At 57.3% G+C, this 27,128-nt stretch overlaps 3 protein-coding genes across 3 annotated transcripts in view; 2 read left to right on the top strand and 1 right to left on the bottom strand.

Annotated features, from left to right (window-relative positions):
• Window positions 1-4,414, top strand: part of CEP104 (centrosomal protein 104) — a 37,823-nt gene extending 33,409 nt beyond the window's left edge. Inside the window, exons 21-22 of the mRNA XM_055419422.2 lie at window positions 1,236-1,326; window positions 2,176-4,414. Of these exons, the coding sequence (XP_055275397.2) occupies window positions 1,236-1,326; window positions 2,176-2,291 (207 nt within the window). The 3' untranslated portion in view covers window positions 2,292-4,414. The remainder of the gene's footprint in view (window positions 1-1,235; window positions 1,327-2,175) is intronic.
• A 5,019-nt stretch (window positions 4,415-9,433) lies between these two features.
• Window positions 9,434-19,060, top strand: LRRC47 (leucine rich repeat containing 47). The gene is made up of 7 exons (XM_055419424.2): window positions 9,434-10,147; window positions 15,914-16,366; window positions 17,069-17,185; window positions 17,736-17,851; window positions 18,143-18,245; window positions 18,483-18,572; window positions 18,716-19,060. The coding sequence occupies exons 1-7, from the start codon at window positions 9,449-9,451 to the stop codon at window positions 18,962-18,964; spliced, it is 1,827 nt and encodes a 608-aa protein (XP_055275399.2). The 5' UTR covers window positions 9,434-9,448; the 3' UTR covers window positions 18,965-19,060.
• A 1,668-nt stretch (window positions 19,061-20,728) lies between these two features.
• SMIM1 (small integral membrane protein 1 (Vel blood group)) lies at window positions 20,729-26,134 on the bottom strand. The gene is made up of 4 exons (XM_088845413.1): window positions 26,054-26,134; window positions 25,635-25,760; window positions 23,491-23,617; window positions 20,729-23,233 (listed from the first exon to the last, which is right to left on the bottom strand). The coding sequence occupies exons 3-4, from the start codon at window positions 23,601-23,603 to the stop codon at window positions 23,107-23,109; spliced, it is 240 nt and encodes a 79-aa protein (XP_088701539.1). The 5' UTR covers window positions 23,604-23,617; window positions 25,635-25,760; window positions 26,054-26,134; the 3' UTR covers window positions 20,729-23,106.
• Window positions 26,135-27,128: the final 994 nt, after the last annotated feature.

Here is a 27,128-nt window from a genome sequence, read left to right as displayed (position 1 = left end):
GCCCCAGGGTCCCCGGGTGTTGCGGGCAGGGCAATGCTGCTGGCCATCCCAGCTCCTCTTATCCCTCTCGTCCCCCTGGAGACATGGGCTCCGGCGTCTGCTTCAGGGCACTGGAGTTGCTCCACTTGCTGTCCTGCCGGCTGGTAACAATTCAGCCTCATTGTCTCAGTTTATGTTCAGGTCCTGGAAGTTTTCAAAATCAAGTTCTGCAATTATATAAGGTACTTAGATGCTCTGAAGTCTGTAAAACGAGGCCGATTCAGAGAAGACCAGGCAGAAGCTGCCAGCCTGCCCCTACTCCTTATCCCTCCTCTCACAGAAGGGTTTTTTAATGGCTTAAGTTTTTCCTTTAATGTGGGCAGCTCTCAAATGTGTGCACTTTTTCTCTGTCCCTGTTCAGTTTGAGAGGTTAGGTGCCTCTGCTTAGTTGTCGTCACCTTGTACTGTCACTGTCTTATGTGAGCAGCCCCCTCCTTGTGGAGACCAGCTGGCCCCTGCTCTGAGCAGTGATGGCATCTGCAGCGGCCTCCACCCCTCCTGCCCCCGCCACCACCCCAGCTCCGGCCTGGAGGGGACAGCACCTGCCTCAGGCCACAGGGTGCCTCCATCAGGCCACGTGGCGCCTCAGGCCACGTGTGGTGAGGCAACAGCAGCCTTTGCTCCTTTTCCCTCTGTTTCCTCTATATTTTCTTAACCAGTCTCCACCTGCCAAGAAGCTTGAACACCCGTTATTCTGTCAAGGTTCCTGCGGGTCAGAAGTCCAGGTATGGCCTGGCTGGGTCCGCTGCTCGAGGTCTCAAAGCGCTGCACTTCCAGTGTCGGCCAGGCCACGCTGTCATCTGTGTGCCCGACTTGGGGAGGAGATGCTTCCTGGCCATTGCAGGCGCTGGCAGCACCCTTTTCTTACCAGTTGTAGGACCGAGGTCCCCGTTTCCTTTCTCTCTGGCAGGGCCTCCCTCAGCCCCTCCCCCCGCATCATCGCACATGTGTGACAGAGGCCTCAGCACGCGGTGCTCAGCCATGCAAGAGTCGGGAGGCGTGTGACGTGTGGGCTGATGGCTCACAAGCTCACAAGCCACAGGTGCTCTGGGCTCACTGTGCTCAGGGGCTCAGGCCAGGACACACACAAAGCTCGGGAACCCCAAGACTGCCATGCGCAGTAACTGCCTCTGGCTTGGTCATCTTGGTGGCCCCTCTGGTGGCCTGGTTGCCGCACTGTGTGCCTCTCATTTCAGGCGTGGAAGGCTCACCTCATGGGCCCCGCCGGCTGCACCATGAACCTGCGCCGGACGCACGTGCTGCGCAAGACACCCATGCTGCCACTGGGTAAGTGTCCGCGCGGTCTAGGCCCCGTCCCTGGGTCCCTGGCAGGCAGGGTCATGTTGCAGCACCGGCTCTGGCTGAAGGCCCTCCGTGTGACCCTGCTTCCCCAGGCTCCGTGGTGGTGCTCAGGGAGTGACAACCCAAACCGCAGGTGTTCACAGGCACACTCACGTCTTGGTGTCCCTCCAGACCACCCACACCAGTGTCCAGAGTCAGGAACTGCAGTAGCAGGCCACAGATGGCGCCATGACCTGGTTCCCAAGTCAGTTTTGGCTACTTTATGTCATATTTAGAATGCCTTACAGAAAAGTTAGTATTTTTCATTAGAAAGTTATTCTTGACCTGAAAGAGTATTGGATACCAGACTTTTATTTTGGGGGCGCGTGATTGATGAGAACATGGGGAACCATGCTCGGTCAGTGCAGTTGGGCTGGCTGTACAGCTGATGCGATGCTGTGCCTCCCCCGCCCCACACCGTGAGTGAGGACTGCGGATGCTGGGGAGCCCTCAGCCTGGAAGCGGGGCCCTGGCCACACGGCTTCTGGTTTTTCGTTTGGTATTTGAAGTTGAAAATGAGGTATATGGCTTGGTTCTTCCTTCTGAGTGTGCGTCAGGCTTCTCCTCTGGCTTTTCCTCTTCTGCCATCACACGTGTGTCCTCATGGGTGGCCCTGCCACCTATGGGCTGGGTGACCGCTGTGTGCGGTGCCGACCCCCTGGTAGGTGTGTCCAGGCCCCTCGTACTCGGCTCCTCCCAGTGTCTGGTGACACCTGCCACTCACACCGTCACTGGGCTCTGCGCACTGACTCACATGTGTCCCCTGCACTCTGTGTGTCTGCATGTTCACTGCAGGTAAAGGCCCAGCCGCCACCAGGGCAGGGACCTCAGGATCCAAGGTGGGAAGCAAGATCCCCACCCCGAAGGGGGGCCTGAGTAAAAGCTCCAGCAGGACGTACACGAAGCGGTGACACGACGCAGCGCCCGCCTCCAGAGGGGCCGTGCAGCTCCCATGACGTGGCCATGACTCCTCAGAGCATCCCTGGACATGCTGACCCCTGCTCCACCCCTGCTGCCCTGGGCTCCTGGCCATGCCCATCCCGAGTGCGGCCCTGTCTCCCCGTGGCTCCGCTGTCAGGTCTCTGCCCTTCCGGCCCGGGGTCACAGAAAGAAACAGTTCTGCCGAAAGAGCAGCATTGGGCAGGCACATGCAGAGCGACCTCTCCACAGACGCTGGGAGTGATTTCCATAAAGTCCTTGCTCCCTCTAAACCTCTTGCACGTGGGTCTCTCTCAGCGTGGGGGACGGTTCGCAGGGCTCACCGGGCCAGGATGGGACAAGGTGAGCTGGTGCCTGCGAGTCACCCTGTGCCCCTCCTCCCTCAAGGTCAGGGAGCCATCAGCCTGCAGAGCCTGCACGTCCACAGCAGCATCAAGTAAGGTCAAGGTGGAGAAGTAAGGTCACTGCCCAGCCCCCTCAGTTCTCACCTGCAGGTGCTCTGAGCACAGCCCACCTGACACCACCACCCCCAAGCTGGCCCCCTCCCCAAGGGGATCGGAGGGTAATGCTGATGGCTGCACAGCAGGCCCTTCCTCAGGGGGCTTCAAGTTCTTTACATGCATGAACCCCTAAAAGTATATGAGACAGCATTCCCTGATGCTCCTGCACTCACCTGAGCAGGTGTGTCAGTCAGAAAGGCCATTCCTTAAGCCCCTCGAGCAGATGGAGCGACCCCCACCCTGTGTAACTTTCAGAGGAGCTTCCGAGCTTCTGCCCAGCCCATCACCCTGACCCACTGGGATCTGTGGAAACTGAACTGTATGTTCTTTTCTCCAACACATTATATCATACTTTAATAAAAGTCAAGTAAAATGATGAAACCAAACCTCTCCTCACCAACCCCCAACCAACCCAACCCCCTCAGCCTATGGAAGTGGCTTGCCCTGCTTCAGAGCCAGGTAGCTGTACGGAAAGCCAGCGTTTGTCCAAAACATGCTTGGAAAGGCTATCTTCATGTCCAGGCCTGTGGTCCCCAGGTGCCCAGCCCACTAGAGACCCAATAAAGGTAGCCCTGCCCAGCCATGTGCCCAGGGGTACGCCTTCCTCCTGAGCGTGTGACAGGTAGGCTTCCAGGATGCCCACTAGAAACTCACAGAATTGATGAAATTTGTACTGCACAGTTAATGTAAGAAATTTTAATTCCAAACCATGTAAAATAACAAACTATATAATTTTTAAAAAACTAACAGCTATTTGAGCAAGGTACTCCCTGGGTAAGTTAGTGGCCGTGAACCTGCACTAGTCAGTCTGGTGAACTGATACTTTCTCACGTGGTCAACTCAAAATCCTGAGCCAGAATAAGACCGACAAAGAGAGCTACCTTCAAAAATATACTCTATTAAAAGATTTAAAGGTATGGGGGGAGAAGCAACGTAAAACTTTACTAGATAGAACAAGAGTACGGATGCCAGGGATTCTTCCTGGTTCAAAAATGTGTTGCCATGACCTTCTAACCCATTGCTGAAGTACACATAAAACACTCCTTTAAATTGAATGAGAAAAGTTAACCAAGAAATTATCCTTTTCTCGCCAATCAAAGCTTATAAGAAACATACATGTAATGTTTTCTATATATTGTAAAGATGTTTCTAAAAATACTTTTTAGTGATTGACAAAATGAATTGCATTTAAAACAGGTCGATCTTGCTGATTACAGAAGAATCATGTGTTTATGTTCAAATGATTCCGGGCAGTAAAAGGTTTACAGAGTTATATGCTATTAAGGAACCAAGAATAAAGGATAAAAAAGTAAAAAGGAACTGTAAGCTGCCTTGGCCATTCATAAATATCTAAACTTGGAACAGTAATTAATAACTGAAATTTCATTCATGAATATGTTTTGGCTATTTAACAATATTTATTTTATTATTTTCATATTTCAGATTATTCTAATTTAAAAGAATTATCTATAAATTTGGCATTAGGATACAAATGTAAATACTTTTAATGAAAATTTGCAACTTTTTAATGTTTTGACATAGTTTTCTATTTGTCTTTATTTCAGGTACCAAAATTGTAAAACATCTAAGTAATATATTTTTGTTGTTGTTTCAGGGCTTAGGGGTGAATTCACCCTAAGCATGTGAATATAATAAAAGGATTACTAAATGTTCTGTCCCTTTTAAGACTATACTTGAAAAGCTTATGGTTTAAGTTACATCTCCTTCTGTAAACATGCAGGTGTGATACAGCCCCGAGATGCGACTGAGTCGCTGAGGGTTGCTGGGCAAGAGGCAGGGGGCACTAAGTCACCAGGAGGGAGTCTAGTTCCTAAAATAAGTTATTTGTGGGTTTACTGCTGAAGCTGAAAGATTTTAAGGTGCACATAAATTAGAAATAGTGGCCAGTTTTATCCTGTGGGACGGAGAGAACAGTTTATAAACACCCCAGTTGTGCTCCCATCAGAGGCTCATGACTCTTCCTGGGTGTTTTCATTCCTTTTGAAAGGGAATTTTGACCAGCCAACAAGGCTGTTTTGCTCTTCAAATAAGTAACACAGTATTTTCTCTGCTGTAAACTGGTTTTAAGCTTTTACTAGTTTTGATTTTATGGTTGTTTCCATTTTGAAATTAGTTTTTTCCATATATGTATACATATGTATATATACACACACACATAAGGGCTTCCCCTTATATGGAAGGGGAAAGAATCCACATGTGGCTCAGCAGGTAAAAAGAATCCACCTGCAGTGCAGGAGACTTGGGTTCAATTCCTGGGTCAGGAATATCCCCTGGAGGAGGGCATGGCAACCCACTCCAGTATTCTTGCCTGGAGGGTCCCCATGGAGAGGAGCCTGGCGGGCTACAGTCCATAGGGTCATAAAGAGTTGGACATGGATGCACATATGCATAAACTTAAAGTTTAGGGGCATTACAGTTTAAACAGCAAAAATCAGTTCTCTCACCTGCGTAGGCAGGGTGTGTGAGCGAGCCTGTGCACAGGAGGGAGGGGGAAGCTGGTGTGAACTCCGGGAGAGTGTGGTTCCACCTGCTCTCAGTTAGGTATTCATCTATGCCATTGCTTATCTGCTCTTAAAAACTAGATCAGCACTAAAAAGCCTGTGAAGTAACGTGCGCCCCGAGTCCCGGGAGCCCTGGGGCCTGCACCCACCCCTCCTCCACTGCTGCCTCCACCGGGGGCAGGGAAGCCCTGGGTGGGGGTTGCACCTCCTGGATCTGAGGTCAGGGCTTAAGGCAGCAATACCCCCTGAGCTGCTGCATTGGGAGCAATTCTGTAGAGGTCCTGTGCCCCCACGTGAGTGTTCTGAAACTCTCTGAAGACCTGCGGGGCAGCTGTTCTCACCTCCACTGTAGGCAGGGAAACTGGCTCAGTGCCCAAACCCTCATCCAGACGTCAACGCTATGCCCTGCACCTCTGTGCACCCTGGAACAGGGGTGTGGGCACAAGTTCCAGGTAGTGGAGTCCAGATTTGCTTGTCTCTGCCTCGGTCCCCACCTGGAATGGAGCTGAGAGAAAGGTGCTAACAAGGCCCCCACCTACCCCCATGCACCCCCATGCCCAGGCAGCCTCCACTCCTTAAGCTCAGGTGGGGAAAGTGCTGAGCCCACGGCGGGGATGGGGGAGACTGAAGGCATGGGGCCATCCACCTGCCCAAATGGCCTTGAAATCACTCCAAACTTCCTTCTGGCCCAAGGCACCTAGGGATGCCTCCCGGTGGGGCAGGAGCAAACCCCCCACCCCACCAGCTTCAGGATGAAGGACACCACAGCCCCCACACCACCCCCACCAAGTCTGAGTGCTCAAGTGCAGGGGCAGTGTGCAGGCCCCTCCCCATCAAGAGATATCCCGCAGGACAAGTGGAGAGTGGAGTCAGATTCTGAAAGGGGTGGTCTTGTGAGCAGGCAGCCTGGGTCTGGCTCATCCCCACGGCCCCCTTTCACGGCCCTTATCCTGAAGGTTGAAGGCTCCCCAGGAATGGCCCACGGCCACCTCTGCACCAGTCATCTGGCCATGCCTTCACTATTATTTCCTCCTGGTGTCCGGAGACCAGTCCTGGAAATGGAAGGTAGCAGCATCCCGTCTGACACTGTGGGGTGACAGCTGGCACCACTCCAAGGGTTCTGGATCGATAGCTTCCTTCCCCCGGGGGTAAGGAGACAACACTTGGGAGTGCTATTCACCAAATTCAGGGATCCTAAGGCTGGGTCAGAAGCAGGAGGGCAAGCGAAGCCAGCGCCCAGGGCCTCCAGCCTCCACCAGGGCAGGGACCAGGGTATGGACAGTGATAGAACCAGGACTCGGGCAGGGAATGGGATGGAGAGGGGTCTGGCTGGACTGGCTGCCCCCGCAGGCCGACCCAGCAGCTGGGCCAGGCTGGGGAAGGTGCAGCCATAGCGCTGGGGTCTGCCTGCACCATCCCCAGGATCCACCTCGGCTGTCTCAATGGACTCACCATAAAGGCGTGGATCCCTTCATGATGGAATCCTGAGCCTGACACATTTAAGCTGTGCACATGGAACCATCCTTCTGTGATCCGTCACTCATGCTGCCGTGTGCGGCTCAGCGCGCGTTCTCCACATGGCCGTCTGCTTCCAGCTTGTCTCACAATGTACCATCCTCTCTCCTTGTGATGGTGGTTGGCAGTGTCCAGTGTCAGCTCCTATACAACGGTTACTTCCCGCATTGCCCATCAAGATGGCATGTGTTAGCACGAGCTGTCGCACAGCCGCCCAGAAACCTACTCCAGGAAGCAGGCGAGAGGACTCGCAGATCCCAGGAACTGAAAGCCACTGATACTAAGTATGTATGTACAATCTTCCAAGAAATCACTGAGGAGACCAAGAGCTCTTCTGGGTGTGGCTGCAGCAGCACGCGGAGGGAAGTACAAAGGTGGACGAGATCTTAGGGGCCTACCCTCACCTCTCCTGACCTTGGGACAGTCACTGCCTGTCCCTCACAGATGGAACTGGTCACAACAGTGACAAAGATAAAAATGTGTCTTTGCTGTGTGGGGTCACAGGGTGACAAGGGTGAACTCAGCGCAGCACAAAGGCTCTGCTGGAAATAAACACGGTATATTCACAACAGACTTCCCAGGTGGCGCCATGGTAAAGAACGTGCCTGCCAGTGAAGGAGACGCCAATCCCTGTGTCCTGAAGTTCCCCTGGAGGAAGAAATGACAACCCACTCCAGTATTCTAGCCTGGAAAATCCCCATGGACAGAGGAGGTTGGCAGGCTACAGTCCATGGGGTTCAGAGTCAGACATGACTAAGCACGCGCACGCACGCACACACATACACACACACTCATTCAAATGTACTGAAACACCAGACAGCTGACAATGCACAAGTGCCACCCACACACTGATGACTCCCGCAGAACTAGGCCTGGCCCTGCACCATATACAGGAAGCACACAAAAAGCAGCAAAACTAGTGTCAGGGTACAAGGGGGTGTTGTAAGGGCTGGTGATCGTTGTTTTCTTGAGCTTCATGGTGGCTGCACGGACGGGTTCCGTCTGGACTAAAGCCATGTACGCTGTGTGCACACTTTTCCGGAAGTCCATCACCCTTCAATACAATGTTCAGAAATTTCAAAACAAAACTTGCAATTCTGCTGGGGTGAGGGGTTAACGAAAACAGGAGCAGAGAATAGTACAGTCGACCTCAGCACTATTCCTCTCACCCCCTCCTCCAAACAATTCCAGCCCGTGGGTCCTAACACAGGGAAACTGCTCCCAAGCAGCCTCACAAACTTGCCTGCCCAACAGAAATGCCTGTGAAGTGTGTAAATCCCCACACCCGAGCTACAGCCCAGACTGTTAGGCCAGCATCTCTGGACAAGGGGCTGGGGCCTCATTCATTTCTAATTTCCTGGTGACTCCAATACACAAACCACTAACCTAAAAAGAAAAAAGTGAATAAGGTGCTTATTAAAAACAGCAAAGAAGGCTTATTTGACGATTGTGACAAGGGAAAGTCATCTCAACTCTTATTACAGGGGGGCTGGGGCTTTATAAAGGGCTTCAGTTCAGTTCAGTTCAGTTGCTCAGTCGTGTCCGACTCTTTGCAACCACATGAACCACAGCACACCAGGCCTCCCTGTCCATCACCAACTCCCGGAGTTCACTCAAACTCATGTCCATCGAGTCGGTGATGCCATCCAGCCATCTCATTCTCTGTCGTCCCCGTCTCCTCCCACCCCCGATCCCTCCTAGCATCAGACTCTTTTCCAGTGAGTCAACTTGTCGCATGAGGTGGCCAAAGTATTGGAGTTTACCAGGTGGTAAAGAACCCACCTGCCAATGCAGAAGTTGGAGACGCGGGTTCGATCCTTGGGTCGGGAAGATCCTCTGGAGGAGGAAATGGCAACCCACTGCACTGTTCTTGCCTGCAGAATCCCATGGACAGAGGAGCCCGGCGGGCTACAGTCCATGGGGTCGCAGGATCAGACACGACTCAGTACGCACGCCCGGGTGTGATTATGGCCACAGGGCAGGGAGAGGGAGCCAACAGATGGGAAACTACCGAGATGAACTTGGTTGAGTTTGAAGGGTAGCAGGACTATGCCACCCGGAAACGTGCACCTCGGTACATTGGCTATTTCGAGCTGTGTGCCCCTGAAAATCAGTCACTGCAGGGAGAGGCTTGTCTGAACTTCCCTTCTTGCCTAAACATAGCCTCCCAAAGGAACTCAGTCGTCCGAGACCCCCGAGGGACTAGGAGGAACAACACAGCCGGTGTCACACGGTCGTCCCGCCCGTCTGTCTCCTAAGGCCCGTTCCTCTCCCCTAAAAGCCACTCATCTCCTCCCCCTTCGCCCTGTAGATGGCTTTTAGCCCGAGGAGTCACGACGTTCCCGGGCACCACCCCCGGGCCTTGAGGCCGACGCGTCCGCAGATTCGCTCTCCGGTCTTTCTTAGGGACTCGGTCGTCCCCGCTGCTTCCCGACAGCCTAGGGTGGGAGGGCTCGACCAGCGGCCCGACGCTCCAAGGTCCCACGCCCACAGCGAGAACCGGGTCCAAGGCGCCGAAGGTCTCAACGCCCCCACCCTACCCGGCTCCTTTAAGACGCTCGCGGCGGCGCTCTAGCGTCCGCGCCGCTCTCGATGGCGCCTTCCGGCCCAGACCGGAAGCTGCCCCACGTGCCCCGGAAGCGCACCGGCAGGGGCTGCGGGAGCGGCGGCGCGATGGCGGCGGCGGCTGCGGTGTCGGAGGCCTGGCCCGAGCTGGACCTGGCGGAGCGGGAGCGGCGGCGGGAGCTGCTGCTGACGGGGCCCGGACTGGAGGAACGGGTGCGCGCGGCGGGCGGGCGGCTGCCGCCGCGGCTCTTCACCCTACCGCTGCTGCATTACCTGGAGGTGAGCGGCTGCGGGAGCCTGCGCGAGCCGGGCCCAGGCCTGGCGCAAGGCCTCCCGCAGCTGCACAGTCTCGTGCTGCGGCGCAACGCGCTGGGGCCCGGCCTGAGTCCCGAGCTCGGCCCGCTGCCCGCGCTGCGTGTGCTCGACCTGTCGGGCAACGTGCTGGAGGCGCTGCCGCCGGGCCAGGGCCTAGGCCCCGCCGAGCCCCCGGGCCTCCCGCAGTTGCAGAGCCTCAACCTTAGCGGCAACCGGCTGCGCGAGCTACCGGCCGACCTGGCGCGCTGCGCGCCGCGCCTGCAGACCCTCAACCTCACCGGAAACCGCCTGGACGCCTTCCCCGCCGCGCTCTTCCTCCCCGGCGCGCTGCCGCTGCTCAGCGAACTGGCGGCGGCCGACAACTGCCTTCGGGAGCTCAGCCCTGACATCGCCCACCTGGCGTCGCTTAAGGTGAGAGGGGCGGGCCCTCTGGTAGTTGCGGTGGGCGATCTTCTCCCGGTGCTGAGCCATTCCTCCTCGGCCGGGAAGGGCCAGTGCAGCGTCGGCACCGCTGGGAAGCCGGTCCACCCCCAGGTCCCTTCCCACTCGCCTGACCTCCATCCTCGGGTGGTCTCACGGCTTGCATCACATTCTGCTCACAACTGGGCTTTAACACTTAACACAGGCGATTGTTTTTTGATTGCCAGCTGGGTGGACTTCCCGCTCAGGTCGGAAGCAGATCAGCAGCAGGGACTCATTGTTAAATGTTTGTATCTCCAAATATTTGCGAAAGGACAGTGAGCTCTGTGCGCGGGGCCTCCCAGACAGGGCAGGAAGCTGTGAAATTTGCATAAGGGCCCTCCTGTGATCTCACAGGATAGTTCACTTGACCCCAGCAGCGACTTTTCAAGGCAAGGGTGGTTATTCCTGTCTTACAGGAGGCGGGAAGGATTGCCCAGAGTACACAGAGAATAGCTTGCAGCATTCTCTAGACTGTTCTGTCTAGGGACTGCTTGCTTGTTTTATTTATCCGGGGACCCCAGGGCAAACAATGCTGGGCTTATAACACGGGCCTAGTAAATCTATTGAGGAAGAGGCGGAAGGGCAGAGGTTGCCGGCATCGCAGCCTAAGTCCAGTCTAGAGGCGCTTGTCCTTAAACAGGCAGGCCTCTGTTTCTTTCACTTGTTTTCCATTCCTTTTATGCAGACTTTTTATAAACACTCAAATGTGTATGCAGTTTAGCAACTGACTTTTTTGCAGCGGGAATTGCTCTTGAGATGTTGCCAACTCATTTTACAAATGTCTATGTGTCAGGATTAAAAAGCAGAGACATCGCTTGCTGACAAAGGTTGGTATAGTCAAATCTGTGGTTTTCCCAATAGTCATGTAGGGATGTGGGAGTTGGATCATAAAGAAAGTCGAAGAATTGATACTTTCAAATTGTGATGCTGGAACCAGTTAATCCTAAAGGAAATCAACCCTGACTATTCATTGGAAGCACTGATGCTGAAGCTGAACCTCCAATACTTTGGCCACCTGATGTGAAGAGTCAACTCACTGGAAAAGATCCTGATGCTGGGCAGAATTGAGGGCAGGAGAATGGGGTGACAGGATGAGATGGTTGGATGGCATCACCAACTCGATGGGCATGAGATAGTGGAGGGCAGAGGAGCCTGGTGTGCTTCTGTCCACTTGCAAAGAGTTGGGCACGACTTAGTTTCTAAACAACAACAACATCGTTGTGTCAGGATAGAAGTGTGTGTGTGTGTGGTTGCCAGAACAGAGTGATACGCCACGACTTAGTGACTAAACAACAGCATTCTGTCAGGGTAGAAGTGCGTGTGTGTGGTCACAGGAACACGGTGCCATGCACTTGCTGGTGTTTCCAGGAAGGTGCTCAGGAAGCTCCTAGAACGACTCCCAGACACTGGTCCCCAGGGCTGTAGCTTCCCTAAGAGGCTGGTGTGACACGTGGTGTAAGCCCTTTCTGTTCCGTCACCCATCTCCTACTCTTGATTTTACAGAAGGTGAGAGTTTGGTTTGTTTCTTTAATGTTCTGTGTGCCTCGCATACCTGCCCAGTAAAGTCGTCTTTGTTGTGCCCAGAATGCCCTCACTCAGGTCAGAGACAATGTCTCACTGCTCAGCCTCCAGTTCCTGGCCCACCTTGTTCCCATTTCTAGACTCCCATCCATCTCTGTTACATGAAGAGGCCATTTCTTGGAGAGCGTCACGTCAGAGATGCTGGGAATCTGCTTGGACTTGGATGTCCTTGGGGAGCCTTTTCTAAAGTGGTGCCTCTCGAACTGGGTGAAGCAGAGTCCCTCCACCTGCTGGAGCTGCAAGGACACCAGTTTTCTCTGTCCTTCCTGCGCTTTGGGGGAACAGCTGATCTCAGAACGGAAAGAGTGGGTTCAGTTCAGCGTCTTGTAGCAGCGCCCTGGGCTCCTGCCCATGTCCTCCCCCGTGAGAACTGTGAGGTTCCGTGGTGTCATGAAGAAAGCACGGTGACAGTGCTGCTGCGTGCCCTCTGTGGCTCTGTAGCCGCGCCAAGGTTGTGGCTTAACACAGCACCAGCGCTCTTCTGTGCTCCCGGTCATCCACTCGGCCGGCCCAGCTGGACCCGCGCCTCCTGGCTGTTGATGGCTCGTGTGGCCGCAGTCAGCTGCTGCGGGCTCGGGCTGGGCTCAGCTGACACGGCTGACTCCTCTCTCTGTGTCATCTCGGGACGTCTCCTGCCCCAGCCAGATGGTCTGCCCTCACGTGGTAGCTCAGGGCTCCAGAGCCGGGCCTTCTTGGGAAGCAGACCTGGACCCCACAGCCCACTGAGTCCACGGCATCCTGCTGATTGTGTCAGCAGAGCTCAGTTGAGAGTCGTGGGAGACACAGCACATGGATGTGGACACCTGGAGGGGCCACCAGAGTGACAGCGCACAGCTTCTCCTTGTCCCGCTCACCCTCCCTGTCCACAGAGGGCCCACATTAGTGCCTTGGTGTCCAGTCACCTGGGAGCCGTGAAGGCCGGATGTTTGTCTCCACTGCAGCCACGAGGGCAAGGAGGCTGCACAGAGAGCTGTCCTCCCCGTCCCGGCCCACGCTGCCTGGAGAGCCCAGCTTCCTCATTGGCCCAGCCTCAGGGCCCCCAGACAGGTTTCTTCCCACCGGGTTCCATTACCCGTGGACTCAGCCACTGAACTGGGATGAGCCAGAGATTGGTCCCCGCACAGCACTCTGCCCTCACTGTCAGGGACAGCTCCCCAGACCCATGGCGCTCCCGCTGGGGACCGCTGGAGGGATGGGCAGGACAGGCGTGCCCCCAGCTGTCCTGGGGACAGCATGTTTGTCAGCTGAGGGAGCACAGTGTCCAGGGTTTGTCCAGTCTTGCCAGTGCCAGGCCCAGTGTCACTCATACAGGACTCCTCCCAGTATCAGCTTCCACAAAGAAGTATCTTTCCATCTTTTTATTTTATCAGTTGCTGCTGGAGATAGTGGGTCCTGGTCCCCTCAGCTGGAGCAGAGGGGTTCTTCCACACCCCCAGGGATAGTGTGTGTCTGTGGTCTCAGACAGGAAGTTAGGGTCCTTCCCCTGCAGCGTGGCCTGGCAGTGGTCAAGTTGTAGTCTAGAGAGGAGACTGGCCGTGTCCAGTCAGGAGGGAAGATATGGGTGGGTGTCCTGGGAAGGTGCCTCCAAGTGCACTTAACTCTCCCCTTGGTGATTATGCCTTTCTTATCTCCCGCCCTCCTGTGCAACTGAACTCCCTGTGTGGATGTTATGTCAGGTTTCTCCCATCTCCTGGAGCCCCAGCACCATCCCCCCACCCCCACCCAGCGCTCCTGGTCCACTTGGGAAACCTGTGGACTCCACTCCACATCACATCTGCGGTTCAGGTGGGGCTGGGTGTGGCACATGGTGCTGCTGGGGTCCATTTTTGCATGTTAGTGGTCTCCCTGTTTCTGCTGGACACGGCCCCCAGAGACCCAGCAGCTGCCCAGCCCCCTCCTCTGCCAGGCCTCAGGGCAGGTCCTGAGCTGCCACCACTTGCTGCTCGGAATACCTAGTGTTAGTGATCGTGGCCCTGTATGACCCCACCCTGATACCACTGCACCTGCCCTGTGGAGACCACTCCACCAGGCTGCTGGCCTGGCACGGCTCTGTTCGGGCTGGGGATCCCTCCTGCCCCCATTCCTTGCTGGCGCCTCCCCTGTTGCTGTCTCAGGGTCTTCTCACCACGGAGGCAGGTGCACTCCACCATTGGTGGCTGTGCTTTGACGCCACAGGTGCCAGTGGAGTCCAAGCTGTTTGGCCAAAGCCCGTCTAGATGGTACAGGAGACCCCAAGGCTGGATGTGCAGGTCAAACCTAACTGTGACACAGCAGCCCTTTGTTCCTGCTCACAGCCTCCCTGCGGGCACAGGACCCAGCTCATCTGGCCCCAGCCTGGCTGAGTGTGCACATCAGGCATCAGTCTAGGTGACCCTGACCAGCCCTCCAGAGCAGGCGTCTTCTGATGCAGGACACGTGGGCTCAGCACCGCCCAACTGTGGGACGGGGACACTGCCATGTCCTGTTGGGTGGGGGGGCAAGGTGTCACAGGGTGGCCTGGAAGGGCCACGTTTCTGCCCACCTGTCCAGTCTCACCCGCGTGGAGGGACAGGCCAAGAGAGGCGACACCGTGGCTGCTGAGTCACCTGCAGCCCGTTGAGCACTGAGTGCTCATCCCTGGTGACACTCGGAGACTGCACTGGGCGCACCTTTCCTTTCTGTTTCCAGGTTGAGTGCAGGATCAGAGCCTGCTTGGCAGTTGCTCCCTTCTCCCCAGACCTCTGGTCCTGCCAGGCAGAGGCTCTTCTGTCGCACACCCACCTGCCACGTCCCTCCAACTGCTGTCCCAGCCTCACTGCCGAGCCAGAGGGCCCCAGACAGGAGTGATAAAGAAGGGTCCCTTTGTAACTTGGGGTTGCCCTCTATAACCACAGTAGACAACATCATCAGCGCCCCTGCCCACCTTCCCAGCTGGTGACAACCCTGCCACTGGCTGTGGGTCTTTTGGGACCATCATGTCCCAGTCAGGACCAGGACTCCTCGCAGGCCATGCTGGCGTGAGTGCTGCTCCCTGAGTGTCCAGAGGAGCCTGCCCACTGGGTTGTCACTGGGGCTCCGCAGTGGTCTCACCCAAGCACTCCCTGATGCTCAGTCCTCAGGAGGCCCCTGCCACCCATCACTGCCTCCTTTTTCAATGGCCAGACCCCTGTGCTCACTCCAGCTAAACCAGGCCAGCAGGCTTCTCGCCAGAGCTCCCCACATGAAGCCATTTACTTGCAGCGCTGGATGGCCCCTGGGACAGTGGTGTGGCCAGTCTCCTGTGAGGGGCTGTCCTCTTTACCACCAACTGAGTTGTTCCCCATCACCCCCACCCCCAGGGCACAGGACCGTGCCCTCCACCCACCACCTCTTACCCCAGGTCAGCGACACTGATGACTGCTTCCCTCATCCTCCTGTCCCTCTCACAGGCCTCCTGATGCACAGACAGCAGTGGCCCCCCCCACTCCCTCCTCCCACATCACAGCAAAGGGCCCAGAGCCCTCCCAGCATTGATGCAAACTCACCATCCATCATGCACGCAGGATACAGGAGAATCCCATGTGCTGGAAACATCCCATCTCAGCATGGCGCGTGACAGTTACTCATGCTCTGTTCTTTTCTGCTCATTTACTTAAAAACATCTTGGGACTTCCCTGGTGGTCCAGCGGTTAAGAACCTGCCTTGCAATTCAGGGGATGTGGGTCTGATCCTTGGTCTGGAAATTAAGGTCACACATGCCATGGGGCAACTAAGGCCACAAAATAAATATTGAAAACGGTAAAAACACTTTATCACTATTTTGTGGGAAATTTGTTTCTTATGTGAAGTTCCTGCTTGCTCTTAACCAGACATTCCCCTCCTTCCTTACTGTCTCTTTTTCCTCAACCTAATCATCGACCTGAAATTGTGCTCTAGTTGTTACCACAAGGACACAGTGGTCAAGCAGCATTTTAGAGAGGTGACTGCCAGGCCATCCACACCTCCCCTCAGTGAACAGTCCATGTGTCCATACTGGGCACCGGGGTGGGGGCAGGCATGGCGTGTGTTGTGTTGCTGATACAAGGCAGATGGTCAAGGAGGGTGGGCCTTGGGGGCCTCTCATGGCCCAGCCACAGACCAGATCTGGGGTCTGATGTGTCCCAGTCTCCCTTGCAGACACTGGACCTGTCCAACAACCAGCTGAGCGAGATCCCAGCGGAGCTGGCTGACTGCCCAAAGCTCAAGGACATCAACTTCCGGGGGAACAGGCTGCGAGACAGGCGCCTGGAGAAGATGGTCAGCGGCTGCCAAACCAGGGCCGTCCTGGAGTACCTGCGCGCCGGGGGCCGCGGCCGGGGCCGGGGCCGCGCTGAGGGCCCTGGCCAGGAGGAGGGCCGGCGGAAGAGGCGGGAGCGCAAGAAGAGGGAGAGTGGCGAGGGTGCTGACGCGCTGGTGGGCGAGGCCAGTCGGCTGCTGCTCCGCATCCTGCATGTGTCGGAGAGCTCTGCCCCGCTGACCATCCGGGCAAGCCCCGAGGTCAGGGATGTGCGACCGTTCTTTGTGGGCGCCGTCGTGCGGGGCATGGATCTGCGGCCTGGGAACGCACTCAAGCGGTTCCTGTCCTGCCAGGTGGGTGCCCACAGCTGTGAGCCTGGGGCAGGGAGGATGGGCCGTGGGCCGGGAGACCTTGGACGTCGCTCCTGCAGTGCACCTGGGTTTCCTCCCCTGACCTGGCCTGGGTCTGGGTGGGGGGGAGGGGCCTCCATCCTGAGTCTCTGAAATGTCACTACTACACTTGTGTAGTAAGTGACACGCTTGGTCTCACATGAGAGTATTAGGACTGTCAGCTCTCGCCAGCACGTTCTTGGATGAGTTGTTGAGTTTCTGTGAAGCTTTAGCTAGACAAGAGGAATTTGTTGTCTTTATGTGACATCTGCCCAGGTTTTAAAATAAACAGCACAAACTTGCCCGTGGGAAACCCCAAGCATGGTTGCATGGCTGAGGCCGCCTGTGGAAGGCCGTGCGTTCAGGGAGGGAGCCGAGCCAGGACCTGAGATCTGGGCTGGTTTTTCTTGTGAAGTCACACTTACGCTTATTCACTCGTAAACTTAGCTCAGGATGGGTCCTTGGAAGTGTTGAGCATCGTGTAGTAAGAGTTGGAGAAAGAGAAAATCCCGCTAATAAGCAGATAACAGTTCTCTGAGGAAGGCTCCACAAGAGAAACAGGTGGCTGGGGAGGCAGAGAAAGGCGGCAGGCAGGGCTGCTCTGGAGGCCAGGGTGATGGGGGGCCCCACACGCTGAGCACCGCCGCCCTGGATCCCCTGCTGCAGACGAAGCTGCACGAGGACCTCTGTGAGAAGAGGACAGTGGCCACCATCGCAACCCATGACCTCGGAGCTGTCCGGGGGCCCCTGCTCTACGCTGCCCGCCCGCCACAGGACTTCAAGGTGAGGCTCACAGCCCAGTTGTCTGCAGTCTTCAGTGTTCCGTCTGTGCTTTTAGAAAAGTATACGTGTGGACGAATGTCGGCACCCTGGTTAGAACGTGACCCTGCTCTGCTGTAAGAGGATAAGGCAGGCTGTGTCAACAGTTACTTTCAAAAGTAAATTCATCAAAGGAGGTGTGATTTGAAAGTGATTCCTTCACCTGCTCATTAACTTAGCCAAAAACTGCCGTTTACATCCCAGTTGCAAACCCCCTGATCTGGGGATGACTGCAGTGTGCGTTGTCCTGTCAAGATTCTGTTCCTACAAAAGGCACTGCAGGCCCCGACAGGAGGGTTCCCCAGGCATGGGTGCCGGCCCCGTCTCCTCCCACGGCCACCTCAGAGCCACAAACATGGCGACGCGGTTGTGCCTTAAGGGGTTTCAGGTTCAGCCCCTGGGGTGACCTCTGAAGGCACGTGTCTGCACGTGTCATGGGGGGCTCTCCTCGGCCAGCTGGCCATCTCACTGGGACCCACAGCACCAGGCCGATGTGACATTCTCCCCCTTGTAGATCATCCCCCTGGGGCGCCGGGAGGTCAAGGCCAAGGACCTGGTGCGACAGCTGCAGCTGGAGGCCGAGGAGCACAGGAAGCAGAAGAAGCGGCAGAACGTGTCAGGCCTGCACAGGTTGACGCGGGGACTCACTTCTCCCGGGGATTCACTCTCCTCAGGGCACTAACTGTTAGCACTGCGTCTCCTGGCTTCAGAGAATCAGTGCCTGGTAGGCGTGTCGTCTGGGGAAGGATGCCATTGGCACATCCACTAAGTGCCTGGGGACAGAGGCCAAGGCAGGGGGCAGCCAGGCCCACCGGCTGGGATTGGGCCTCTTGGAGGCCCAGGGAAAGTGCCCTTGCCCTGACAGAGCGCCCCCCCTCCAGCCTGTGTTTATTGCCGAGCCTGACTATGTGTTCCCACCAGGTACCTGCACTTGCTGGACGGGAAGGAGCACTACCCCTGCCTCGTGGATGCAGACGGCGACGTGATTTCCTTCCCACCGATCACGAACAGCGAGAAGACCAAGGTGGGGGCTTCTGTCAGCATCAGTGTTTTTGAGGCCATGTCATGTGTCCCGTTCCCCTCTTTCGCTGCTGGCATCCGTGGCCGCCCACGACTCCCCACGTGTGCTGCACCCCTCGGGGAGGCCACATCTGGGTCCATGTGCCACCATGGGGTTTTCTGTAGAAGAGACGTCAGAGTTGATGGTGTCTGCTTGTGATAACTTGGTTCTTTGCTGAAATCTTCCCAATTTCTTTTTAAGATTAAGAAAACCACAAGTGATCTGTTTCTGGAAGTGACAAGCGCCGCCAGCCTGCAGATTTGCAAGGATATCATGGACGCACTCATCCTGGTGAGCCAGCCCTGCCCCACCCTGCGCATGCCGCCCACCGAGGTGCTGGCCCCACAGGACTGATACCCCATCCACGGCCCTTTACCATGACTTCCCTGGGTTGGCTCTTATCTCTCAAATAAGAAGATCTTTTTCATTTGCAGAAAATGGCAGAAATCAACAAGTACACTCTGGAAAACAGAGAGGAAAGCTCCCTTTCGGACCCTGAGTCTGATGCCATCTGTGGACACGGCTCGGATCCCAAGGCAACTCCGGGTGCCATAGCAGCAGGGAGCACCCCACTGGTGGTGGAGCAGGTCCGGGTGGTGGATGAGGAGGGGCACCTGAAGGTGGTGTACCCATCCAAGACAGACTTGGACTTTGCCGCTGCCCATGTGACCGTGCTGCGCTGACGGCCAGGCTGACACCTGAGGCTCCCAGGTTGCGCCATCCACCGCGCCAGCTCCTCAGGGCTTCCGTGGGGTGGTATTAAACAATTCTTCACCTCAGTGTTTTTTAGGATATATGCACCCTCTGTTCAGTTCTCCATCTAGCCTGCCGTGGGAGAGGCCACGTTGTCGTGTGCTCAAGTCACTCCACTTTCACAGCTGGAGTGACTGCCAGCGCTCTTCATGAAGTCACTCAAATGTTGGAATTCATTGCTCACAGGGTTCTGCAATCATGTAGATACACAGCGAATCACTGTATTCAGGGGGAAAAGGACACCATAATTGGTGTGAATGTTCAACTTTAGGTTGAGAAGCTGAACCATGTGTGTTTTACTGAGCTGCACAGTTATTTTTCTACAATTCAGGGCCTTTTAAAGTTCTCTGGCACCAGCACTGCAACTTAGAGACAAGGGACGACATCAAGGTCTCCAGGTGCCGTAAACCATCATCTTTTTATAAAAACTTTTTAATGTGACCATAGAATTGGTAAAATCATTTTTCTTACTAGTGCTGCTGGATGCTTTGGGGGTGGGCTGCAGAGCCTGCCAGCGGGTGACAACCCACCCTGCCCACTGCACTGGCCAGATCGGGGTTGGGGGGGGTCCCTCTTTTGTAAACCTCACCACCAGGTGTCATGCCTGAGTCTGAAGGACAGTGTGCAGGTTCCCCACCACAAAACAGGCTTCCCGGCGTGGACAGGACGGTCAGCCGTGGTCAGCTCAAACCAGGACGAGCTGATGGTGTCTGGAGAAGACGTGAGGAGTCTAACACCCGGAACCACAGGGCATGTGCCCTGAGAGGCTCAGCATCATCTGGCCTTCTAGGTGATTCCAGCTCCAGGCCGGCAGTTGTGACTTCACTGCTCCAAGAGCAGCCAGGACGGGAGACCTGCCAGCTTCCCCATCATAGAGTGACACCATGGCTTCTCTGCTGTTTGACCTGCAAAGAACAGTTAGTGTCTTTTATCAGAATGAGTGGGGGAGGCATTAGCGAGAGCCCCACCAGACCCCAGTGTGCAGCCGTCAGCAGCAGAGAGGCCCACACCCCGCACACAGGGCCTGCCACACAGCCACGGGGGTTTCCCAGGGCCCAGCCAGCCCACCTGGAAGGATGTGGCAGAGCTGCCTTGACACCCGGCCCAGCTCTGCAGTCACCAGCATGACTGCAGTTCGTCGGCCCTGGGGCGGCCACACTTAGCCAGGCAGGAGAGGGCACCCGTGTCAGTGTTCCCCAAACCTACCGGATGTCTGCCTCGTGCCTCCATGTTGTCACTCTGTGACCCTCTGGCTGTCAAGGTCCACTGACGCCGTGGCTGGGATAGGCGCGGACATCACAGCAAAGCCCTGCAGGGAGCTCTAGGCCGGGGCTACAGCCAAGCTGCTCCCTTGGCTCCCAGCTGGCTTCAGTGGCCACATGTCACCAGATCTGGGGCCTCCCTGATGGTGGGGAGGCTGCCAGCCCTCCGCTCTTTTCTGGGGCAGCTTGATTGCGTGTGACGTTTGGAAACATTTAATGTACAGCAGGAAAACTCTTTGATGTTTTTGTCAGTCCAGCCCTCTAATAAAAAACGTTCGATAAGAACATCTGGGCTCCTTCCCGGTGAATCCTCAGGGTTTCTGGAGGAGGGTGTGGTGAGTGTTGGTGGGAGAACTGAGGACCAGGGGCCCCCTGGCCACAGAGAGCAAGACGCAGTTACCTCCTGTCTCAGGGGCCTGGCCCAGAGAGGCTGCTGCCCTCGATCGCACCCCAATCCTGGGAACCAGCCCCTGTGGCAGTGCCCAGAGGGCCCCCACCCAGGGACAAACACGAAGGAGTCAAGTTGCTGGGACCCCAGCAGACCACCCCAATCCTAACCTGCTGAGGGAGGGGCCAAGCGCTTCCCCTGTTCTCCCTACTTCCCCAGGGCTGCCGGGACATGGCCTCCACCCTGGCTACGGGGTCCAGCTGGGGCCCTAGGCAGAAGGGTGGGGTTGGGGGGATGGGTCTCAGGTGGCTCGTGTGTATGTGTGTGTGGGGGGGTGCCCCATGTGCCCCTGCCTGCAGCCCCCACCATGGGCCAGGAACCCAGTGCCAGCAGAGCCCAGGAGCCAGAGGCACAGAGCATCCATCAGGGTGTGAGCTGGTGCCCCCAGCTCTCCATTCGGAGACCCGGTGGGTCATGGGGACACACAGAGTAGGGCTGGCCAGACTCAGGCCTGACCCCAGCAGTGTGTACAGCTGCCTGCTGGCAGCCCCTGCCAACCTCCCTGCTTTGCCCCGGGCAAGACACTCCTGTGCATCAGCAGACCTGCTTCTGTGGTGGAGGGAGGGGGCTATCAGAGGAACGTGGCCCTGGAGGCTGCAGGCCATCTCAGAAGCCAGAGAGGCCAAGCCGGCCTCAGAAAGAGGGAGTCGGGAGCAGGGGACATCCAGGGTCACTCCTCCCTTCTGTCCTGCACCGTCTCCCCGCTCCTGTCCAAGGCTACACCAGCCCTCGGGGAGGCCCAGCCCCTGTACCACTGGACTGCTGACCACTTAGAGCCCAGGGAGGCCACCCAGCCTAAACCTGCCAGGCTGGTGGCCCCCGCCCACCTCCCCCACAGTCCCCACCCCAGTGCTAATACTGAGGTGGCCGGAGGGGACTCCCAACTGGGGCATCAGAAAGAGGCCAGACGGGTGTGGGTCAGTTGATGCTCCCTCCCCGAGTTGGGGGTTGGGGTGGGGTGTCTCTCTGGAGATGGATGCTGAGGCCCCAGAGCCCAGGGTGCTGAACAGACCCTCCACCACGGCCCCTTACCCTGCTTTCCCACCTCCCACAGCAGGCCCTGCTGAAGCATCACTGCTGGGGGAACCCCAGCCCAGCAGGGAACTCAAAGCCAAAGGGTCACCTGGGTGGTGCAGCCCCACCTCATGCCCACTTGACCCAGGCCCTCAGCCAGTCCCGTGGGGTCTCGGCCCTCCCTGGCTTCTCAGCCTCTGATACCCAGGTCTGCTGAGCCCATGAGGGTCCCGACTGTCCTTCATCTCCTGCCCTCAACTCTAGGGTGAGGACACTGTCCTAAAATGGTGTTTCTCACAAGGGTACCCAGAATAGGAGGGCCCGAAGGCAGGGAGATGCTCTCCGTGGTCAGGAGACAGGAGTAGGCCTGGCCACATATGGAAACTCAGCCCTGCCTCCAGTGCTCGCCTCCCTAGAGGGCCTGACCAGGACTGGCTGCATCCCAAGGCCAGAAAGCAAGAGGCCTCCCAGCCGCTGTCCAGATGCCCTCCAGCCAGTTCCACATCAGTCACTGGAGAGGCCCACAGGAGACACCATTATTCATGTTTCTGTTCAACAGACATTTAATGACCACCTCCGAGTGCAGGGTCTGGGCCTCCCAAAGGGTGCAAGCGGAAGGGCCAGGCTCCTGCAGAGCCCACCCAGAGGGGTGGACAACCCCAGGGAACACGCCCACGTTCCTGGAGGGAAAACACAGCAGTGGGTCTTGGACAAGAGCCGAGGCCCCTCTCCCCCGTCTGCCCAGGAAAAGACTCAGCCCCTGGGGAGGGTGGATGGACAGGGAGACATACATACCCCTGCCCTGAGAGGCATCCTTCCACAGCAGGAGTCAGAAGGGCTAGAGAGGGGAGGAGCCTGCAAGGCGGGACACAGCCCCACTAGAAGCCCACCCAGAGAGGACCCCAGTAGGGAGAGAAGGGAGGTTTGGGGGCCCTGGGCTGCAGGCCTATCCTGGGTGTGCCCTGTAGTCAGGCTGGGACTGGTCTCCCAGTCACGTGGGCCCCTGGGTGGGTATGTGCCAGGCACGCATGTATGTGCCCCCATGGACCTGTGTCCCTGTTTGTCTGTATGTCTGTGGGTGCCTGTGACAGCTGTGCACACTGGTGTCCATGCAAGTCCCTGGAATCTGTGCAATGGTGCAAGGAATGCCTGTATACATGGTGAGGGGCTGTGTATACACAGGGGAGCTGTGTATAAAACGGGGGGCTGTGTATAGACAGCAGGGCTGTTATACAGGACTCTGGGTACACCGTGGTCTGTGTAGGCAGGTGGGTCCATGCACATGGAAGGGTTCTCGCACACAGGGTGTCCCTCCAGCCTTGCTCCTGGGGTCATGTCTGGGCAGCGTTTACTTGCACTTGTGCACGTAGTAGCCGGTGATGTAGCCCAGGATGAACACGACCCAGAAGAGGGCCACGACCCCCAGCACCTTCATGGCGATGCCCAGCTTGCCCGAGCACAGCTTCTGGGAGACCCTAGGGTGAGAACCGCAGGCATGTGAGCTCCGGGCAGCCCTGACTGGAGGGGGATGGGAGCTGGGGGAGGAGGAGGAGGAGCAGGCCCCGGGCAGCATGGCAGCCTGGGCACTCTGAACTCGGAAGACAGGAGGGAACAAGTGAAGGAACAAGTCAGGGAAAGTGTGGGGTCTGGGTCTGTGGATGTGGTGGCTGCCAGGAAGGACAGGAGGGGTCTGCATAGGGCGAGGCGGGGCCCCTCCTTCCTGGCCCCTCACCTCTGCCAGCCTGAGGCCTCCTCTGTGCTGGGCCCGCTGGCCACATGGACTTCATCTGGGCGGCTGTTCTCCCACCTGCTGTACCTGACGCTACTCTCCTGGGGCTCCATCATGGGGTCACAGGGTTCTGGTGGGAGAGACAGAGGGTGGGCTGAGGCCTCCTGAGGCCTGTTCTACCCCCAGGGGGCCAGTGGTCAGGTTCCATGTGCCATTGCTTTTAGGGTGAGAGTCTGCCTGGAGGTGGGGCCAGGGCAGAGAGGCACTGAGGCGGGCTGGCTCCTTTGTGTGCTCACTCAGTCATGTCCAACTCTTGGCAACCCCATGAACAGGCTCCTCTGTCCATGGGATTTTCCAGGCAAAAATACTGGAGTGGGCTGCCATTTCCTCCTCCAGGGAATCTTTCCAACCCAGGGATCAAACACATATCTCCTGCATCTCCTGCATTGGCAGGTGGATTCTTTACCACTGTGTCACCTGAGAATTTCTTCCAACACCCTTTCATCTGGCTTTAGGGGTACACAGTGGTTAGGCCACTTGCCCAGGGTCACGTGGGAGGAGGCAAAGAGGGAATTCCAACAGAGTCTGAAAGTCAGCCAAACCCTGCCCTCAGGAATGTGAGAGGCTGTGCTTCCACCAGCCTGCTCCCCCCTGGGGGTCAGGCAGACACAGCTGCTGCCACCCTGGAGGGCCCTTGGCTGGGGTCAGGTCACCAAGCCTGATAACAGCCTGACCTCCTCCCATTCCTGCCAGATAAGGCCCCAGAGCCTTCCCTGGAGGGTGGGAGGCAAAGGGCTGGGGCCTGCAGAGCGGCAGGCCTGGGGGCAGCTGGTAGGGCTTGGCAGCAGTGGCAGTAGCTGTGATTTCTGGCCTGTCCCAGTTGCAACACCTCCCTCACCTACTGCTAAGCCCTGCTGGTGGTCAAGGGGCTTGAGAGGCCCCTCACTTTTAGAGGCCTGAGACTTTGCTGCGAAAACCTGACCTGTCTTCCAGGTAATCTGGGACACAGAGGCTTAAAGGCACAGTGAGCCACTTAGCAAGAAGCCAACCCAGAAATTCATGAAACCAAGTGGTTCTGAACCCCCTTCAACCCCCTCCAAGTTTCCCTTTCCCAAATCCCAGATTCAGAGGATGAAAGAAGGGAGCTTGTCTCAAAGCCACAAAGCCTGTCCTTCCTGTGGGAGCCTGTGCTCTGGGGGCAGCCATGCAGGCCAGGTCTCAGGCCCCAGGGAGGCCAAATATTTGTTGACTGTGGGTTCTGCTTCCCCACAGTGTGTCCAGCAAAGGGGCTTTGAGCCAGCTCTGAGAGCTACCTAATGTTCACCCCTCCCTCATGTGGTCAGAGCCCCTGTCTTGTTCCAGGCTGCAGTGTCCCAGCCCCAAGTGATGCTCATGGGCTAAGACAAGTTTTGATTGCTGCTTTGGATGGCATCACCGACATCAGTTTGAGCAAGCTCCAGAAGTTGGTGATGAACAGGGAAGCCTGGCATGCTGTAGTCCATAGGGTTGCAAAGAGTTGGATATGACTGAGTGACTGAACTTAACTGAACTTCCCATGACACCTAGATATGAGCAAGGTGCTGGAGAGCAGCAGGAGCAGGAGGCTTTTGCTTTTGTGAAAGAGAATAGCCAACTCTTTCTCTCTTTGTTAATGTGATGGCTGGAGCTGAGCAGCCACTTTGCAGCCTGGATATCCTGCAACACTACCCAGTGGTGCCGAGTCTTCAAATGCACACTCACTGCCCACCCGTGGGTTTCTTGGTGTGAGGATAGCCAGCCCAATCTGCTCCAGCTTGGGATAGTGGCGTCCTGGTGTTTGTGATAGAACGGGTTCCTGACTGAAGTGGACTGTGGCCCTCAAGTCAACCTGGCTGGACAAAGCCACCAGAAGCTGCTGATGTGCTGGAGCCAAGGTCTGAAGTCTTCGCTCACTCATCTGTAGCAGCCTGACCAATCCACACGTGATGGCCACAGTGTCACAGGACCCTGGGGCTGTGCTGCCTGGCAGGGACACCTGCTGAACCCTGGAAGCCTCACTCCCAGAGGTACCACTGCCTCTTGGGAGTGTGTGGGGACAGAGCTCTGGGCACTGTACATACATTAAGACCCCCTCACCCCAATGCACCTCCAAGGAGCCCACAACTTACAAGGGGAGAGTTCTGACGTCAGGGATTGAAGCCCCTGCGATCCAGGAAGACGGTCAGAGCTCGGTCTACTGAATCTCACCTCCCAGCTCGCAGTTTGGGGTCTGGGGAGTCTCAGAATTCTCCAACCTTAAAGAAAGAGAAAAGAAAGAAAAAGTGAAGAGGAGCAAGAGTAGGGAAGGGAAAGGGGCTCTGGGACGTCCCAAGTGGCCAGCAGGAGCTGGCCTGGCGGTTGGCCTCGGGGGTCTGTGGGAAGGGGGACCATTCAACCCCGCCCCCAACCCAGCAACTCCACTTTTCCGGGCCGGCCGCTCGCAAGCCAGGGAGACCGCGGCCCCGAGGGCGGGGGACTGTAGAAACCAAGCCCACCACCTCCTCCCACTGGCTACTCGAGGAAGCTGCACTCCGACCCCGCGTCTCACCCGGCTCGACAGCCCCCAGCAGCTCCGCGCCGCAGACGTGTCCCGGGCCGGAGTCGGGAAGGGCTTAGAGGGGGCGTGGTCGGGTGGGTGGCGGGGCCTGAGCGGGGGCGGGGCGGGGCCTGAGCGGGGGCGGGGCCGGGGCGAGGCGGTGGGTGGCGGGATCCCGACAGGCGGCGGGGAGTTGGCTCGCTGAGCGGGACCTAAACGGGGAGGTACCCGGGGCCGTGGGTGGCCGCAGGACTCCTAACACAGGGGAGGGCCTGGTGGAGGAGCGGGGCGCTTCCCGGGGGCGTGGCGGGGGCGAAGCAAGCCAGAGCCCCAAGCCTTCCAGGAGCTGCGTTCCTCAGGGGCCGCAGGGGCCGCAGACCGCGCCGCTCTGCGGTGCCCAGTCGCGGCCGAGATCTCCGGACCCTCTCCCCACCTTCGCAGTTTCCCCGCCAGGAGCCGGGCTCGAGCGCAAAAGTGGGTCCCGCCCAGGCGCGCCTGCCGGTCTAGAACCGAGACGCTAGGCAGTTCGAGGAAGCTCCCGGGGCGTGTGCAGTTAGGCGCCAGTCTTCCGGGGGCCTTCTGCTCTCTTGGAGAGGCTAGAGGCCTGGGCCCGGCGGCCATGCACCTGATGCCCTCAGGGGGCGGGCGCTGCAGGAACGAGAGGATGCGTGGGGATGGAGAGAGCAAAGAGAAGAGGCAGAGGACTCAGTCCACTCAGCACGTGCTTGTGTGCGGGGCACAGACCTCTGTGTACAGCACAGACTGGCGAGCCTGTGCTCTGCAGAGCTGTCATCACCAGAGCGATGGACGGTCAGAGAAGTGCGCAGGCCGACCCTCCTCCTTCCGCAGGGTTGCAACAACAGAGCAGTGCCCCAGCGGGGCACCCCAGAGGGAGAGCCGCGAGGTGTGTGCAGCTGGCGTCAGAAAAGGACCCCTGTAGGGGTGTGAACCAAATGGGGTGGACAGGAGCCCAGTTCAGGCCTCCTACACCTGGGACCACCAGAGGGCACGGTGTTCAGTGTGGGGTATCCCCAGGAAGGAGCCATGGGTGCCAGCCGCTGTGCTGACCCCCAGTGAGCTGTGGAGT

This window comes from Moschus berezovskii, chromosome 17, assembly GCF_049115385.1.
Source record: "Moschus berezovskii isolate FMDL1 chromosome 17, NW_MosBer_1.0, whole genome shotgun sequence".
In the NCBI taxonomy this organism is placed as follows: Eukaryota; Metazoa; Chordata; class Mammalia; order Artiodactyla; family Moschidae; genus Moschus; species Moschus berezovskii.
Note: the sequence above shows the minus strand (reverse complement) of the source record. Positions and strands in the feature narration are given on the sequence as shown.